General features: G+C 40.2%; 1 protein-coding gene across 4 annotated transcripts in view; it reads left to right on the forward strand.

Annotated features, from left to right (window-relative positions):
* Nucleotides 1-15348, forward strand: part of pcxa (pyruvate carboxylase a) — a 169513-nt gene that overhangs the window by 64848 nt on the left and 89317 nt on the right. For all 4 annotated transcript variants that reach the window (XR_014537208.1, XR_014537209.1, XM_083564517.1 and 1 more), the window contains exon 9: nucleotides 3850-4012. Coding sequence is in view for 2 of the 4 variants with exons in the window: in XM_083564517.1 (XP_083420643.1) it covers nucleotides 3850-4012 (163 nt within the window). In the remaining 2 variants the exon portion in view is untranslated. The remainder of the gene's footprint in view (nucleotides 1-3849; nucleotides 4013-15348) is intronic.

Raw genomic sequence — 15348 nt, forward strand, 5'->3', positions numbered from 1 at the left:
CATTCTAAAGGAGTGGGAGTAAGGTGAACTCGGACGATAGGGGACGAGAGTCGCAATATTTGACTCCTTCAGTGTGTTTCGTCATCCATCTGATATGTCAGAACAGCACATGCAGGCTTTATCAATTTCCCCGAGATGGCAATAAAAAAACCTTAGACATCACATTGGCAAGCGACGTGACCAACCATGGAGCTTGCTTTGTTTCAAAACAGTTGATACATGATTTTATAAAGCGAATATTTGACAATGTTTTTCTTCCCAACATCCTCATAAATACTACATGATATGCAATACATTTCGTATTACTCTTCTCCTTTAATCTTCATTGTGTAATCATCTCTACATTATATACACAAGTATTGGGACCTCTGACTTTTTCAGCTATATGTGCTTCTTTCAAAAAAATTTACCTCAGTCACACCATTGTACTTGAACCAGGAGACCCAAACCTGTTCCAGCATCATAGTGCCCCCTGTACACACATCCAGCTCCCTGAAGATAGTTTGCATAGGTCAAGAGTCAAGTCAGTCAAAATGCTTTTGTCATTCAATCATATATAGCTGATGCAGTACACAGAGAAATGAGACAACTTTCCTCCAGAACCCTGGTGATACTTAAAAAACATAAATCTACATAACAGAAAAGACAGAGCATAAAGTGCATCGTGTGGAAACAGTGCAAAGACAACACAAGACAGTGTAGGACAAATACACAAGACACAAAATATCACCGCCAGTAAACTTTACTATATATTATACAGTAGAGTGCAGAGAGAACCGAGTACAGAAGTTTAAGTGTAAGTAAACAAAAGAGATTGTGTAAAACAGCAATAGCAGCAGTCAAAAGGATGTGCAAAAACAGCTTATAAACAGTTTGGGTTGGAATGGTTGTAGAAGATCTTGAGCGACCTGCTTATAGATCTCTGATCTCAAACCCATTAAGCACTTTTGGGATGAACTGGAACTCTAACCATGCTGTACCCCAGGTCTGTTCACCTCACCTACATTAGTACCCGTCTTTACCAACACCCTTGTGACTGAATCTCCACAAGCATACTCCAAAATCTAGAACATCTTCCTTCCTGCCACGCTTAGTCTTTGCTTAGTCACATTCCAGGTGATGCGTGAGGTTGACTGATACGTCGAATTTAAATGTTTTGCGAAACTGTTCCACATGGACCAAATTATAACAATTACAACTCCCCAATTTCGCCACCTAATGCTGTTCCTTTCCTAGGCAATATGTTGAATTGCTCTGGATGAAACTAGTGATCTCTGCTTAATAAATCCACATTGACACTCTGGGGAGCTTTTTAACCAGTGAGATAACAGGTTGTGTTGTGGAAGCTCACCCAATTGCACAAGAGACTGATTCAATTTATTGAATTGAGCTCAGCTCCTGGCCTAGATACGGAGATGTCGTTGTTATCGGCCTGTGATTTTGAGCCATTTTTAATCACACTAGTTAAATAGTCATAAAAAATACAAATAAAATTTGTTTATTTTTGGTTAGTCTTTGTTTGTGGACCTGTCTGTCTTGCTCGTTTCTCCCCGGTCCCTCGGTTCCTTTGCCAGGTAAAGGAGCTGTAGAGTGAGAGAGTGGGGCTGTCAGACTTGTATAATAGGAAGCCACTGGAGCATGACGGTATTCCTTTCCTGTAGCACTCGCAATGCTGGAGTGAATGTCACCAGGCTTTCAGATCTTTTTTTTTTTTTTTGTTAGAATTAAAGGACGTTTGCATGGCGCAGGATTTATAGGCACGGCATTAGATTGAACGTAATTCGTGATCTTTCCTTCGTAGACCTGCGTGGGATGTATGCCGTACTGTCTCTCGCCTGTCAATCATGACCCAGGCCAATTGTAGGCATCGAAGAACTGTAAGATGGCGGATACTTGAACAAAACATGTGTTAGTCTTTACCCTTCCCAGCTGGTAGCTGTTGTGTGATAGCTGAGAGCAGACTAATAGATAGGAATTGGCAAGTGACCAACTTGAGTACAAAAAAGACAATCCTAGTTCAAGATGCCTTCAAAATGATTTCTGACAACTTTCAAACGTACCGTAATGATTTCCGTCATCACACAGATGTCTCTTCGCAACTCTTTTTGTTCGCTTGTACACCAATAGTATCCCGAGACTGTTGAATTAATTCCGTCAATCATGAAATGATGGATCCTCTGGCAGAGTCGGCGCTATGGCCTGTGTTTTCCATATTGCGTTCGCTCGGATCTCATTAGAAGGCGAAAGGACGTCAATCATATGAACGAGAATGCCATTCCGAGCTGATTAAATTGGTTATTACAGTGCAGTGACGGCTACAGCTGGTATTAAGCCACAATCTAAATTTACATATGGCACTCGATCATGTTTGTAATGTACTATAAATAAATGCGTCAATATTGAGATCGTTTCACAAATCGTTCCAGTTTGGACATTGATCTTTGGAAGCTCGGTGTTCATGTACCAGATTATAAAATATTTTCTTAGAGACTGTACATTTTACCCAACCGAGTCTAAATAATCTGCATACTAGGGATGTCCTTCTCCGTAACCGAGGCCGAAACGATTCGCATCTCGATGCATAGCCAACGATACGATACATACGAACACCTACTGATGCGATGCGGTACGATTCACTCCTATTACGATACAGCGTGATTTGATTCAACACCAAGCGAATCAATGCAATACGATTCTCTGCAATTCAATGTTACAGATAGTTCGCTTTTGCCTCTTTGGTTTAGGCAGACAACAAATTATACATTTATGCAAGTGCTGAGGTGGGGCTGAGAGAACACGCTTAGTAAACAGTTTAGTGAAGAGAAATCATTCCACACATAAAATATTGGTTACTTTCTAAATAATGAAATATGTCAGTTTTTAAAAATCAGGGCAGCCTATTGCAGAGTTGTATTTTTTGGCTATTTTCTTTTTTTCCTCCCCTTCATCTCATAAATTCTTAGTTAATTAATAAGATGTGATACAGAAAATCACTTAGATTAGATATTTATTGAAGAACGCAAGCCTCTCCAATGACTGCACTTGTTAGCAGGTTTTGGTACCTGTGCCTACCTGTAGCCTAAACTACAGCTGGTTGAAGGATCACTAAAAATAGTTACAAAATGTTATTCTCTCTCCACAAGAAGCATCATATGAAATATATATATATAAATATATATATGGCCAGATTAAGAACGAATTATAAGATTTTAAAGCCACACTAAGATGACTGTCGGTTCAGAGTTAGGCTGTTTTTATCCATTGTAAGTCGGAGACTAGCTGTATATGTAATTACCCTGCGTGCATTCGTGGCTTCTCGGTTTTGTTCTGCCGATCAGTTTTTCACCACTGCAGGTCGGACACCGACACGTGGAGCTCAAGAGATCAACACTTGGTTTATTTAACAGCGGGCGGTGAAATTCCTACATCAGCCACAGCAGAACAAACACTGCCTCACATCTCTCTCTTACTACGATTATCACCAGATCTTGGCTGTAGTACAAAACTTATTAATATACAAAATTTTCACTTTCTATCTATAGATATAGTTTTTTACCCATGCAAAAACACAATGCATCGTGATGCAAATGCCAACTTGTATCCGATGCACACTTTTTAAATTGATGCAGCAAATCGATAACTTGTGCGAATCAGTAAATCTTACAATCTTTTCTGCATTCAGATACAGATTTCAAACCATGGGTGACTGTGCCAAGGAAAACCTGAATCACCACAAGGAAGAAACCTTGAGAGGAACCAGACTCGATTAAGAAAACCCATTCTCTTGACAGTTGCACTGATAATAGTGACATTTACACTGCTGTCTCTCTTTGTGTCTCTTTGTTGCAGTGTGGATTTGGTCCATGCTCAGCTGCATGTGTGTGAAGGCCGCAGCCTGCCCGAGCTGGGACTGAAGCAGGATAAAATCAAGATCAATGGCTGTGCCATCCAGTGCCGTGTGACCACCGAGGACCCTGCGCGAGGCTTCCAGCCGGACACAGGGAGGCTAGAGGTAGGCACGCAATACGTTACCCTCTCCAGTCATGTGCATATCAGGAGTGTGTGTTGTAAATAACGTATAAGATGGGCATTGAATCAGAACAATCTCTTTGGTGGTGATTTTATTAATCAACTATTCATTATTAATATCCACTTTCTTATTTACACACACTGCCAAAGAGCGTTCCAAGAACAGGTCCAAATTCATCGCATCCAGATATCAACATACACGTTATTCCTGAAAAATATGTAGACCTTCATGAAGTTAGGTTCAACCTCCCTGAATATCTTTGGTGTAATAAGGAATACTGACCTCACACCAGGCCTCCTTATCTAACACCAGTTCCTGATCTCACTGATGCTCTGGTTCACCCTCCAAAATCCAGTGAAAAGCCCTGGAGTTATCTGAGGCAGACTAAATCTATAATGAGGTGTTCTATACACGAGTATGGATTTTCAGGTGTTCACATTAGGGCTGTTGCTATCGATTATTTTAATAATCGATTAATCGAAGAATCGTATAAAACATGCTTTTTTTTTTTTTAATCAAAGAGCAATACTAAATAAGAGAGAAAAAACAAGTCTCTTAAATTGAACAAGTAATTTTTGTAAACGTAAATTTTTATTGCTAAAATTGTATACAAGGATATCTGTGAATTACTAAACTCATTTAGTGCATTTAATTGCAATATTGCATCAAAATGCAAATCCAGCGCGTCCAAAAAAAGTCCCTCCGCAGTGGCGATGCAGAGTTGGTTTCAGGAAAATATTTGTTTAATTAAAACTTATAATTATTCTCACTCTCGTATTTATTCATTAAATCTCGCACAGTAACGCAATGTGGTTTTCTTGTCCCCGGAAAAGCTGCTTAAAATTTTCCATGAACTAAATCCATGTATTTAGCCGGCAGCTTTAAAACGTGCTTCACTCTGTCTACACGGTCACTGCGGGGGGAGTTTTTGACCGCACTGCATAGAAATGAAAAATATTAAATTTATTTAAAATTACTTTCAAAATGGTAACCCAACTGTACGGTGTTTACTTTGTTTTAGTACTTTGGTTTGAATCCCCTCCTTCACCAGTTTTTATTCTGCAGCTTCTTCTGTGTTTACCTGTCCAGGGCGCCCCAAAGATTAGCTGGTGGTGCGGCAGTAATAACGGCCTGTGAGAAACACAATGCTCCGCGTGTAGTTAAATGGACTAACACATTTTTGTAAACAAATTACTCGAGGAATCTTTTCAGTCTTAGTATAGTACACATGCTTTGGGATATATACCATCTGTCTATATCTTACCCATGTTCCTTTGTGTTAAAAGGCAAATCGGGATCATGGGGTAAAGTCTAGAAGTCTAAGGCTATGTGTCCACTAATCCGGACAAATTTAGAAATAGTTTTTGTCTAAAATAGTTTATTTTCGTTCATACACAACGAAATGTCTAAGACTTGTCGACTCGCGTCGTCGTTTTCGAACGCCTTCGTTTTTTTTTTACAGTCCACACAAAAACAGCTTTTTCAGATTTACGGTCTTTGGAGAGCGGTTTTAAAAATCGATGTTTTTTCTGTGGACTGAAAATGGCATCTCTGTGTGGACGGAAGTCCAAAACGTACAGAAAATGATGGTTTTCAAATTAAAACATATTAGTTTGGAAGTGGGCCTAAGAGTCTCTCCCTTGAGGAACCCTTGGGCTAGAACAGGAAAGAAGGACATTAAAAGTAAACAAGCCTGGGAAGACAAATGGCAAAAAAAAAAAAATCTGAAATTCTATTTATTGTTTTAATTTTGGCAGCTGAGGTTGAAGAGGAGGGAAGGGACTATTGGTCAGTGGTGATGTGGGATTCTGTCAGTTGTTAGTAAAAGTGGAAGCTTGAAGACTACATTCTGGAGGCCATTTTGCTTTACCGTGTGGTTAAAAACATTCAAGCCTGCTAATTTCTTTTTTTTTTTCTTTTTTTATTCACTTTTCATTCTTATTAATGACCAGTCTTTAGTTTGATTGTCAGTTTGCTGTGTTTAGACCTACAATAATTAGGTTATAATGGACAAATAGCTAAAAATGAGATCAATAATGACTAGGCAGGGGGCCAGTTTTACTAATTATAAAACCATGTGCTAGTTGTGCCAGCTTAATTGTACTGCCTTGCTTGGTACATTTGTGTCCTAATAATATTACCTTCAAAATGATCATTAACATAATGTAATAAAGTATGGTGAGCTGATCAGCTAGTCAAATGCATTAATACCGACACGTCTTTAGATTCCCATGCAGGAAGCAGCTCGTTGTTAAAGCCATTAGAAAGTGTTTTGGATAACAGCTTCATGCCATGAGCTCTTCACAGCAAATCATTTCCAACCTGAGCTAGAACACCTCAGCACCCCCCTTTTTTTTATTCCCAAGGCATCTCAAGTTTCAACAGATGTTTGTTTCAGCTGGGGGAAACGCTAGTCACTTTTTTTTGCTCTTTTAAACACATAAGACGTTTGTCTTGTTATAGATACAAGCACTAAGTCCATTATAATACAAGCTTTCAAACTGTACCCTTACATTCATCACACGCGCCTGTACTACACCCTCAGTAGCAAGGACTTTTAGGGTTTGAGAGCATTCATTTCCAAAAGAAAAAAAATTGATGTTTAGAAGCAAAACCCTTCATCCTGTTTTAGACCATGGGATTTTTAAGAAAACCTTGACTGAAATTTTGTAACAGACTGTGTGGTGGAGATTCTCTCACAATAGACCAGTGTTAAAAGAAAATCACATTCTGCTTATGCGAACAATCAGGCTTTGTGAGCGGAGCTTCTGCAAGCCCAAGTGTAAATAAATTAGCATTGTTATGTCTTAAGATTTCATGGTTGTGACTGGGTAAGGCAAAACAACATAATGTCTAAATATCAACGCGAGCTTGAAATGATGACTGTATTTTTTGTCTGGTTTGCAACTCAATGTAAAGGTAGTCCTAGAGTTACGATGTTATGTTATGTTGATAGCTTTATGACAAAATTGTAGAGCGCCTTATTTTCCTGGTGTTTTTGGTGTTTCAAAGCCCAATTTTAGCTCTTTTCTCTCTCCATTTTTATCAGCGTTGCCAAACACTGATGCTACGTTCACAATAATCCAGAATAGTCTTTTTGCTAAGACAACAAAAAGATAAAGAGGGAAAATCTAGAAGTCTTAAGGATGCATGGAAATGAAGCCGGATTAATTTGAAAACAGCGTTTTCATTCAAAAAGGTTCCGCATCCACATTTTCGTTTTTAATCGTTTTCCAAAAGTTGCTCATTCGCACCGAAACGTCTGCAACGATCACGTCCCTGTAGTACGCACGAGCAAATCGTAAGATATTTCGACCTGCCTCATTTCCCCCTGGCGCTTATTTATTTTCTGGCTCTTTGAATTGGCACAGCAATGACTAAAGATGCGTCAGCGTTTTTAAAAACCTCTGTGAAATCTGTTTTGCAATTTTATCCGCGTTGGAGAGCGTTTTCAAAAACACACACAAAAAAAAACGCGGTCTTAGTGTGGACGAAGGACAAAAACTGCGAGTAAAATATGCTTTTTCAAATGAAAACATATTAGTGTGGACATGGCCTAAAACAATCTGTTCTGATTAGTCTCTTCAGCTACAGGTTTGCTTCTTACCCGCCACTTGTGAACTGCCGCTTGTCCACGTCCCTGCTCAGTAAAGTTTATTCATTATAGTGCTGTAAATTGGACGATCTCCATAGTAAGTTAGGGACTACCTGTATCTAAGACATAACATGTTGACCAGAAATGTTATAATGTGAGCAAGTATTAGTTCTTAGGTTTTGCCATGGGCGGTACTCTATTTTTTGCTGTTTGAGTTCATCTCCTTCCATAAATCTTCCAAGTCTGTTGTTTTCATGCGAGTGTCGTTGCAGCGCTACAATTTCGGACACTGACAGAACCTTGTCTCGACTGCCATTAGTCACAATTAAATTATACTGGCCGATGCATATCCTCTTTTTTTTTTTTTTTTTCGACAATGTCATTTCTTTTTTTTCCCCTCCTTTTTTCTTTTCTTTTACTTACCAGCAAAATTATCCTGAAATTATACAGTGTAAACCCATAAGACACTCAGCCGTCATCACTGAAGGCAAATGTCAGCCTGTGATAACGAGGAAAAAGCAAGCTGTTATTACTCTAAGGGAATATCTATAAGCTCTATTGAAAAGGCTTCTGGAAAGAAGAAAAGATCTGGCAGATCAACACCGAAAATCTGATAAGTATATAAGGATCTCTAGCGCATGTAACAGAAGGCTGTCTGCAGCAGACATAAAAGCACAGCTGAAAGTCTCAACATGAGGAAGTGTCTGCTTCAACAGAGCATAAGAAACTTCAGGATGCAGAGCTGTTGGATTGTTTGTAGTTCAGAAACATGCACTTAGGCATCAAAACATGCTTGAGAGGCTTGTGTGGGCTGAAGACAATAAAGTCTGGACTGCTGCTGAATGGCAGGTTTTCCAGTGTGATGAACTGGAAATTGTTAACTGGATCGAGTTAAGAGTATGCAGAGTGAATAGGTGGCAAAAAGGTTAGAGTCCAATGCGTTGGAAGTGGTGTTCTGCCTCGGGGAGCCGTACAGTACTGAGGGAACAAATACAGTTTTCTTCAGCAGAATGCCGTCTCTCTGGGCAGCAGTATGGTAAACTAAAGCATACAGTCGAGCTCCACCAGAGCTATTCGGAGATGAAATGTTGAAAGCGGTGGCGTTTGCGATGACCAGTTGTTCAGCATTGTTCTCTGACTGGAAAAAACTCCGTCAAAAACAGGAATGCTGTTTTTCCTTCTAACATGAGGCTTAAGGCTGTTGGTTAAGGCATTTAAGGCTTCTGAGCTATAAATTTAGCAGAGTACATTTTGGATTTGGTGATTTACGCGTTTAGAAATACAAGCAATTTCAGGGCTCAGTTTCAGTCTCGTTGTACATGTCAAGCTTTAAGGAAGTTTTTTTTTGTTTTTTTTACAGTATTACTATATTGTTGGAAAAACCCTGTTAAGGTGTAAAAGCTGTAGTTTTGTCTTTGATGCAGTCACACATATTTAACTATATTAATAAATTGGATGGATGGATGGGAAGAAAAAAGTCGCCCGATAGTGGAATTTACCGATGTAGGATGGATTGTACTTGCCGATAATTAATCAACCGATAGTTTTGAAAAGATACTGGCTAAAAAAAAACACCCAAACGTAACACACTGCGTAAAATAAGACTGAACTTTATTACAAAATAAAAAAATAAAACAATACTGAATTATATGGAAGTCCTAAGAGGTCATGCATTATAATTAAAAAAAATTTTTTTTCTTGTGATAACCACTCAATTTTCTCGTGATCTCGACATAAAGATGTTGGTTATGGTTATTATCCATGATGCTGCCTCTAGAACATGCTATTATGCCGAAATACACAGAAAAATCAAGTACTGATCATGAGGAAACATTGTTCATGTCGAGACCATGAGAGTTGTGATCACAAAAGAATTAAGCAAAAAATGTAATCTGTGGCATCTTAGGACTTTCGTTGAATCATGAAAATGTGCCAAATGTAATAAATATGAATAAATTAATATAATTATATACATAACAAATTATAATAAATAACTATAATATTCCACTCTCCCTGCAGCACGCGGTCTCGTGTGTAAAAGCAAACAGCACGTGGTGTCTGTGATCCACCTCTAGAGGCCGCTCTCGTTACAACAGCGGACCTTCTTGGCCGGTCCCGCATCAGACACCACCCGGAAAAACTATCAGTATTGATTTTTGCCAATAGCCAGTAGTACCAGCAATCAACTATGTGTTTTTTGCACACTATATAGACAAAGGTTTTGTGGCCTTTTGACCATGTGCTTTTTAAACATCCCATTCCACATTTTGTGTCCTTTTGCTATTATAATGTAACAAGCTCCACTCCTCGTGGAAGGTGTTCCACTAGATTTTGGAGTGTGCTTGTGGAGATTTTGGCTCTTTCAGACACAAGGGTGTTAGTAAAGTCAGGTACTGATGTAGGTGAGGAGGCCTCAGGTGCAGTCAGGGATTCAATTAATTCCAAGGGTGTTTAATAGGGTTAAGGCCAGATCTCGATAACAGGCCACTTAAGATCCTCTCCTTCCCATTAATCTCATCTTTATGGAACTGGCTTTTGTTAATGAGTACTATTATGCTGAAACACGTTTAGGTACCACATCCAAAGACACACTTGTAACACACTCACTGGTTCCGCACTGGAAGAAAGCGAGACGGGCAAAAGTTCACCAAGCAGAGCTTTCTTGACGCAATATGATTTTTCACCTTGATGCTTTTCTATTCAGTACTCACGCCAGGGCTCACCCACAGTCACTCGGATCTGCCCGCCTTTTCCTGGCATCTGCCTGCCGTTATGTATATAGTAAGCCCTTGAATCTGGTAAAATAGAGTAAGAGTATTCTCACTTTGCATCTATAACATTAAACACTATTTAAACATTTTATGATGTGCAGTAGAATTGATCACTTAACTGCATTGGTTATTTACAGTAAATGTCTCATAGATCAGCAATTTTACCTTTGATACTTAAGTACCTTTAAATCACAGCACTAATGTAAAAGGAGTACAATTGCTTTCAATGGAGATGTATTTAAGTAGTGGATTTGTTCTTTTAAATAAGGAATGGTTTACTTAGTTTACCATTGGTGTTCAAACCATAATAAAAAACAATTGGAGTTGTACAAAATGCTCGACTGGCAACCAGCACACTGTTTGTAATGTAAGTCTCCTTGGAACATCTGTATTCCACCCAATAAAATGGTTCCATTGGCTTTGGATCAGCACTGTTACATTGTTTGTGTGCCAGTTTATGGACGTCGGCCCAAAAGCTTCTCGTGTGGCCCCCAAGGCACCTTGCTGTATCCCTGCCACCCGAATAGCCTGGCTGTGAAAAAATGAGTGCGTACAGACTTATCTCCGGTCTCTGACTGCTCCTAATGGTGAGATTCTGGCTACACTATTTTTAGAGCACCTTGTTCATAGGCCCCTGGCTTCTAACAAAGTGCTATCCACCCAATTACTTACATTCAGCCTGCTCAGGAGCTAGATGCTCCAATAACACAACGCTCCCAGAGCAGCCTTTTTTTCTTTTCCTCAAATCACATTCTGTGCTCAGAAGATGCTCTTAGATACTGGCTTTACGACGTATACAATATTAAAAGATGGGGCTCATCCTCATCGGATGTATCCTGTGCATAGATTTATGCTAAGCGGGTAAAGGAATGGCTGAAAGATGGAGTTAAGGGCGCGGATGGGAACCTCTGACCTCTGTTGTTGGCTAAAGTTTTGAAATAGACGGCACAGTGAATTACGGATACATATTGACGAACTGATAAATGGTCCTTGTGGCCAGATGGCGGGAATGTCCAATGAATGTTTAATGCGGCTTGGCAAACGAAAGCTCAGGTGGAAGGTTTAAGGAAAGTCAGAAAATCTAGAAGGAAGTGGCAGGGAGATTAAAAAAAAACACATGCTTTTAGTGCTTGCATCTGTATATAAGCAAGGCCCCAGCCTCCCCCCCCCCCCCCATTTCAGTACAACCTAGAAATGTTACGTAAGATATGTGTACGAGGAGACAGAAGTAGAACAGCATCGTCTGATATGAAAATCAGGCGGTGGGAAGAGAAGCGAAAGGGTCTTTCCTATATCTACGGCTCTCTGCACTTTCAGAAAGATGCGCTATGGTTCAAGGCAAGGGGAGCATCTGGAGTGCCGCGGTTCCTGTTATAGAAGTATAACTAAGGCTATAATGGGTAAATCGAACGGCTGAGTAAATAAGTGTAGAAAATAGGGACTGAAAGGGTCTTTTTTGGAGCTTTAGAGTGTAATGGAAGGCTGTTTTCCTTGTGATGGAGGTTTGTGGCTGTGTGAGACTGAGAGAGAAAGAAGTGGAGACAGTCAGCGCCGTGAGTGTCAGAGTAGCAGTTGGACATCCGCAGCACCATCTTGCCTCAGCTCGCTGTAATGTTCCCTGTCAAACGTTGTTTAAAATCCTGGACTCCATCTGTGCATGCTACAGAGCTTTTATTAGGGCTTGGCTATAAAACGATGAATAGCTGCTTTAGCTCTTGGCAGGACTCGTTTCATCTGCTGAGCCTGTACTTGTGTGTGCGTTTTTGATCATTAACACTGAGCACTGGCTTTGAATGTACTCAGGGTAAAGGGTGGTCTGTAATACAAGCAGCCCATGTTTGAAGTAACTGAGCGAATCCTCATTTTTTTAGGTGTGTTTATACACTTATCATTTGACATTATAACATTATAATTAATAAATAAACTTGACCAACTAAGGATTACTAAACATTTGTTTTACTAATATGCCAAGTCTCAAATCAAGCACCAAAATCCGCCATGATGCACTCATCCGGCAATTAAAACCGTCCCTGTGGAAACACAGCAAAAGTTCCTGTTTAGTGTCCTGATCATTTAAGTAATTTAAAAAATGTATGAATATTTTGCTCTGTTGAGCTTGGTTTCACTAATAATAAACATTAATTTGCATAAACCATAAATCTTTGTCCATGCACATGTTGGATTATTAAACCTATTAATTTACAGTACATTTAGAACAGATGATGTGTGATTCAGTTACAATTAGCCAGGAATTAACACACGACAATCATGCGATGTTATGTATATACACATACAGATTTATTCTGATTGTAGAAGCATAGTAGCGTTTACCCCCCCCCCCCCCAACCTTTTTTATTATTATTTTTTTATTATTATTTATTTTTTTACACTTTGAAAGTCTGTGTGTAGTTGTGAAGTCTGGCTTGCTATCAGTGAAACATATTGCTTGAAAAACATTTAATTTGAAAGCACTCCAATCCAGTCAACATTCAGTGTAAGACATTCAGGAAAGAGGCGTGTGTGTGTGTGTGTGTGAGTGAGAGTGTGATTGTTTGAAGACGAGCACATGGAGATTGTTAGGATGGGCATGTCTGGAGTGTACCTGCATGCCCCTTAGCCCTTCATCAGTCACACTGCCTGCTAATACGCACGAAGTCGCGCGCGCACGCACACGGGCTGCAAAAGAGCCATCTCGCGTCCATCTTTATTAGAGCTTGAATGAGGAAATATTGTTTTCTCTGCCAGATGGCTGGCGAGACAAGCTTGTCTCATCTGGTTTGTGTGACACGCTTCTCATCGAGTGCGAATGTAGCTCGTGACTAGGATCGTGATTTTCATCTCCTCCCCCCCTTCTCTCTGGTCTGCACTTGGCCAGGCATTAGACTATTTTTTTTGTTTGTTTTTGGACAAGCCGAGTGTGTGGTTAATCAGCATGTAGTGGTGAGTTGAAGTCTGTAAAGGGCATCCTGCATACACACTGCTCCATTGTGGCGCACAGTCTCCTGCTTTCCTCCCACCGGAGCGCCATTTATAATCATATTATTCGCTGCTACTGCAGGTGCTGGCTTGCGCTTTATGGCAACGTGCAAGCAAGGCGCCTGGGGATGCTATGCTGTTAAACTCTGGGCACATTGGTATTCCAATGGCGTCCCCGGCATCACATCCAGTTTACACAAAGCCGCTGGAGGCACGCCAGGACATGGCCACAAGAATGCCGTTGTGCCAAGATGAACCAAGCCACTCCTCTTGTCCATGTCTGTGATTCGTCTTATGTCTCAGGACAGTTAGGCAGCAGAAGATAAAGAGACTGCTGAACTTTCGCTTTCCTCCAAGAGCCCCTCATTTTCCTTACGTCCCCCTGACTCCTCATTGTCTGTACCCTATTTTCGCCGAGCCCCCCAGAAGACTCTGAGTCAACCTATTAATATTTCTGGAAGTTCATTCAAAGTCATTTTGCAAAAAAATAAAAACCCCATCTCAACACCGTCTGGACTGTCTGCACTCCCTGCAGTAAAAGTCCACTCCTTTTTATTATTCTAGTTTTGCCATTCTGCTGTCAGCAAGTAGTAGTTCACCGGGCAGTGAACCTTTTTTGCCTCGTAATGACGTGGGTGAAAAGTGCAACACAATTAAAGCAAGCGAGTAGCGGAATTCAATACCCGAGACGGATACTGTGTTTTGCGCTTTCTTATAAATCCAACACACACACACACACACTTGTTTCATAAAAGAAAGGTTCGATCCGGGGTCCCCTGGTTACGACATTGGTTAGCCAGGAGCTTCTTTCCTCATGCAGCTGCTACAGAATGTCTGGCTTATTAATTACACAAGCGTGACCTCTAAACTGCACCTCGGTGTGCCCAATGCCGCCTCCAGCAGTTCCAGGTTTCACCTTCCCTCGTAATGTTGCGTTTATTACTCGCGCCTTGACCAGGCCGGAAACCGTTTGCTTTACCGTGGGCTTAGAAAAGATTTCCACATGATATGTTGTTCTCCTTTGCAGACATTTGTTGAGATCTCAACATGTCCACCTTCTTTAAAGGGGCCAAAGTGGCTGCTTGTGGAGTCCACTGACAGGACAATGAAAATGGCGAATTTCTTAGGCGACATGATGGATTCCATTATGTTCCTTAAGCAATTGGTGGTGCTGCGATGGACTCGTGATCTTTCATTCAAAAGTCCGACATCTTTATCGTTGAGTAAAAGTAGCACTTTTTCACTCGTGAAACCCTTACCAGCATTTTAGTTAATGTTGGACTGCGAGAAGATTGGGGTTACTTTCAGATTACACAGCCTCTCGCACCACAGGAAAATCTGGCAAAAGCCATCATTTAAAAGCCAAATAAAAATGGAGCACCTTTTTGTGACCGTTGGGAAGGGCAAATCACCCTCCAAATTGACCTGATTAGTATCTGGTGCTGGGGTTTTTATACATTTTGCTGCCTCTAAAGAGAATGTATTTTTCACACCGAGCGTGAATACTTCATACCGATACCAACAATGTTTCACCTACTTAGATTTAAACATTCATGGACGTTACTGGATGTTTGATTTGTTCATGCTGAGATGGTGCTTTTAAGAATCTCCTCGGATATGACCTCCAATGTTATGTCATTTAAACATGCTGTTGTCTTTTACATATGAGCACACAGTGCTATTAATTGGTAATTGTAGATATCCTGGAGAAACGGAAGCGGATGTGTCTCAAAGTACGGTACTTCCAGGTCTGAAGTGCTCTTAAATGCAATGTTTCCTTTCAGCAAAGTTTACAAATATCAATTATAATAATTGAATACAGAAACACTTTTTCTGACTTGGAAGAAGTTAACAATGTAAGGCAGAGGACTCGAGTCTAATAAACCCGGTAAAAATGACCCAGATTCCCCATAAACCACCAAAAGCAACCCATAACATCGCTAATTGAATAAATCGTCCGAAAGTACAACATATGT

The sequence above is a fragment of the Silurus aristotelis genome, assembly GCF_946808225.1.
Source record: "Silurus aristotelis genome assembly, chromosome: 16".
NCBI classification, from domain to species: domain Eukaryota; kingdom Metazoa; phylum Chordata; class Actinopteri; order Siluriformes; family Siluridae; genus Silurus; species Silurus aristotelis.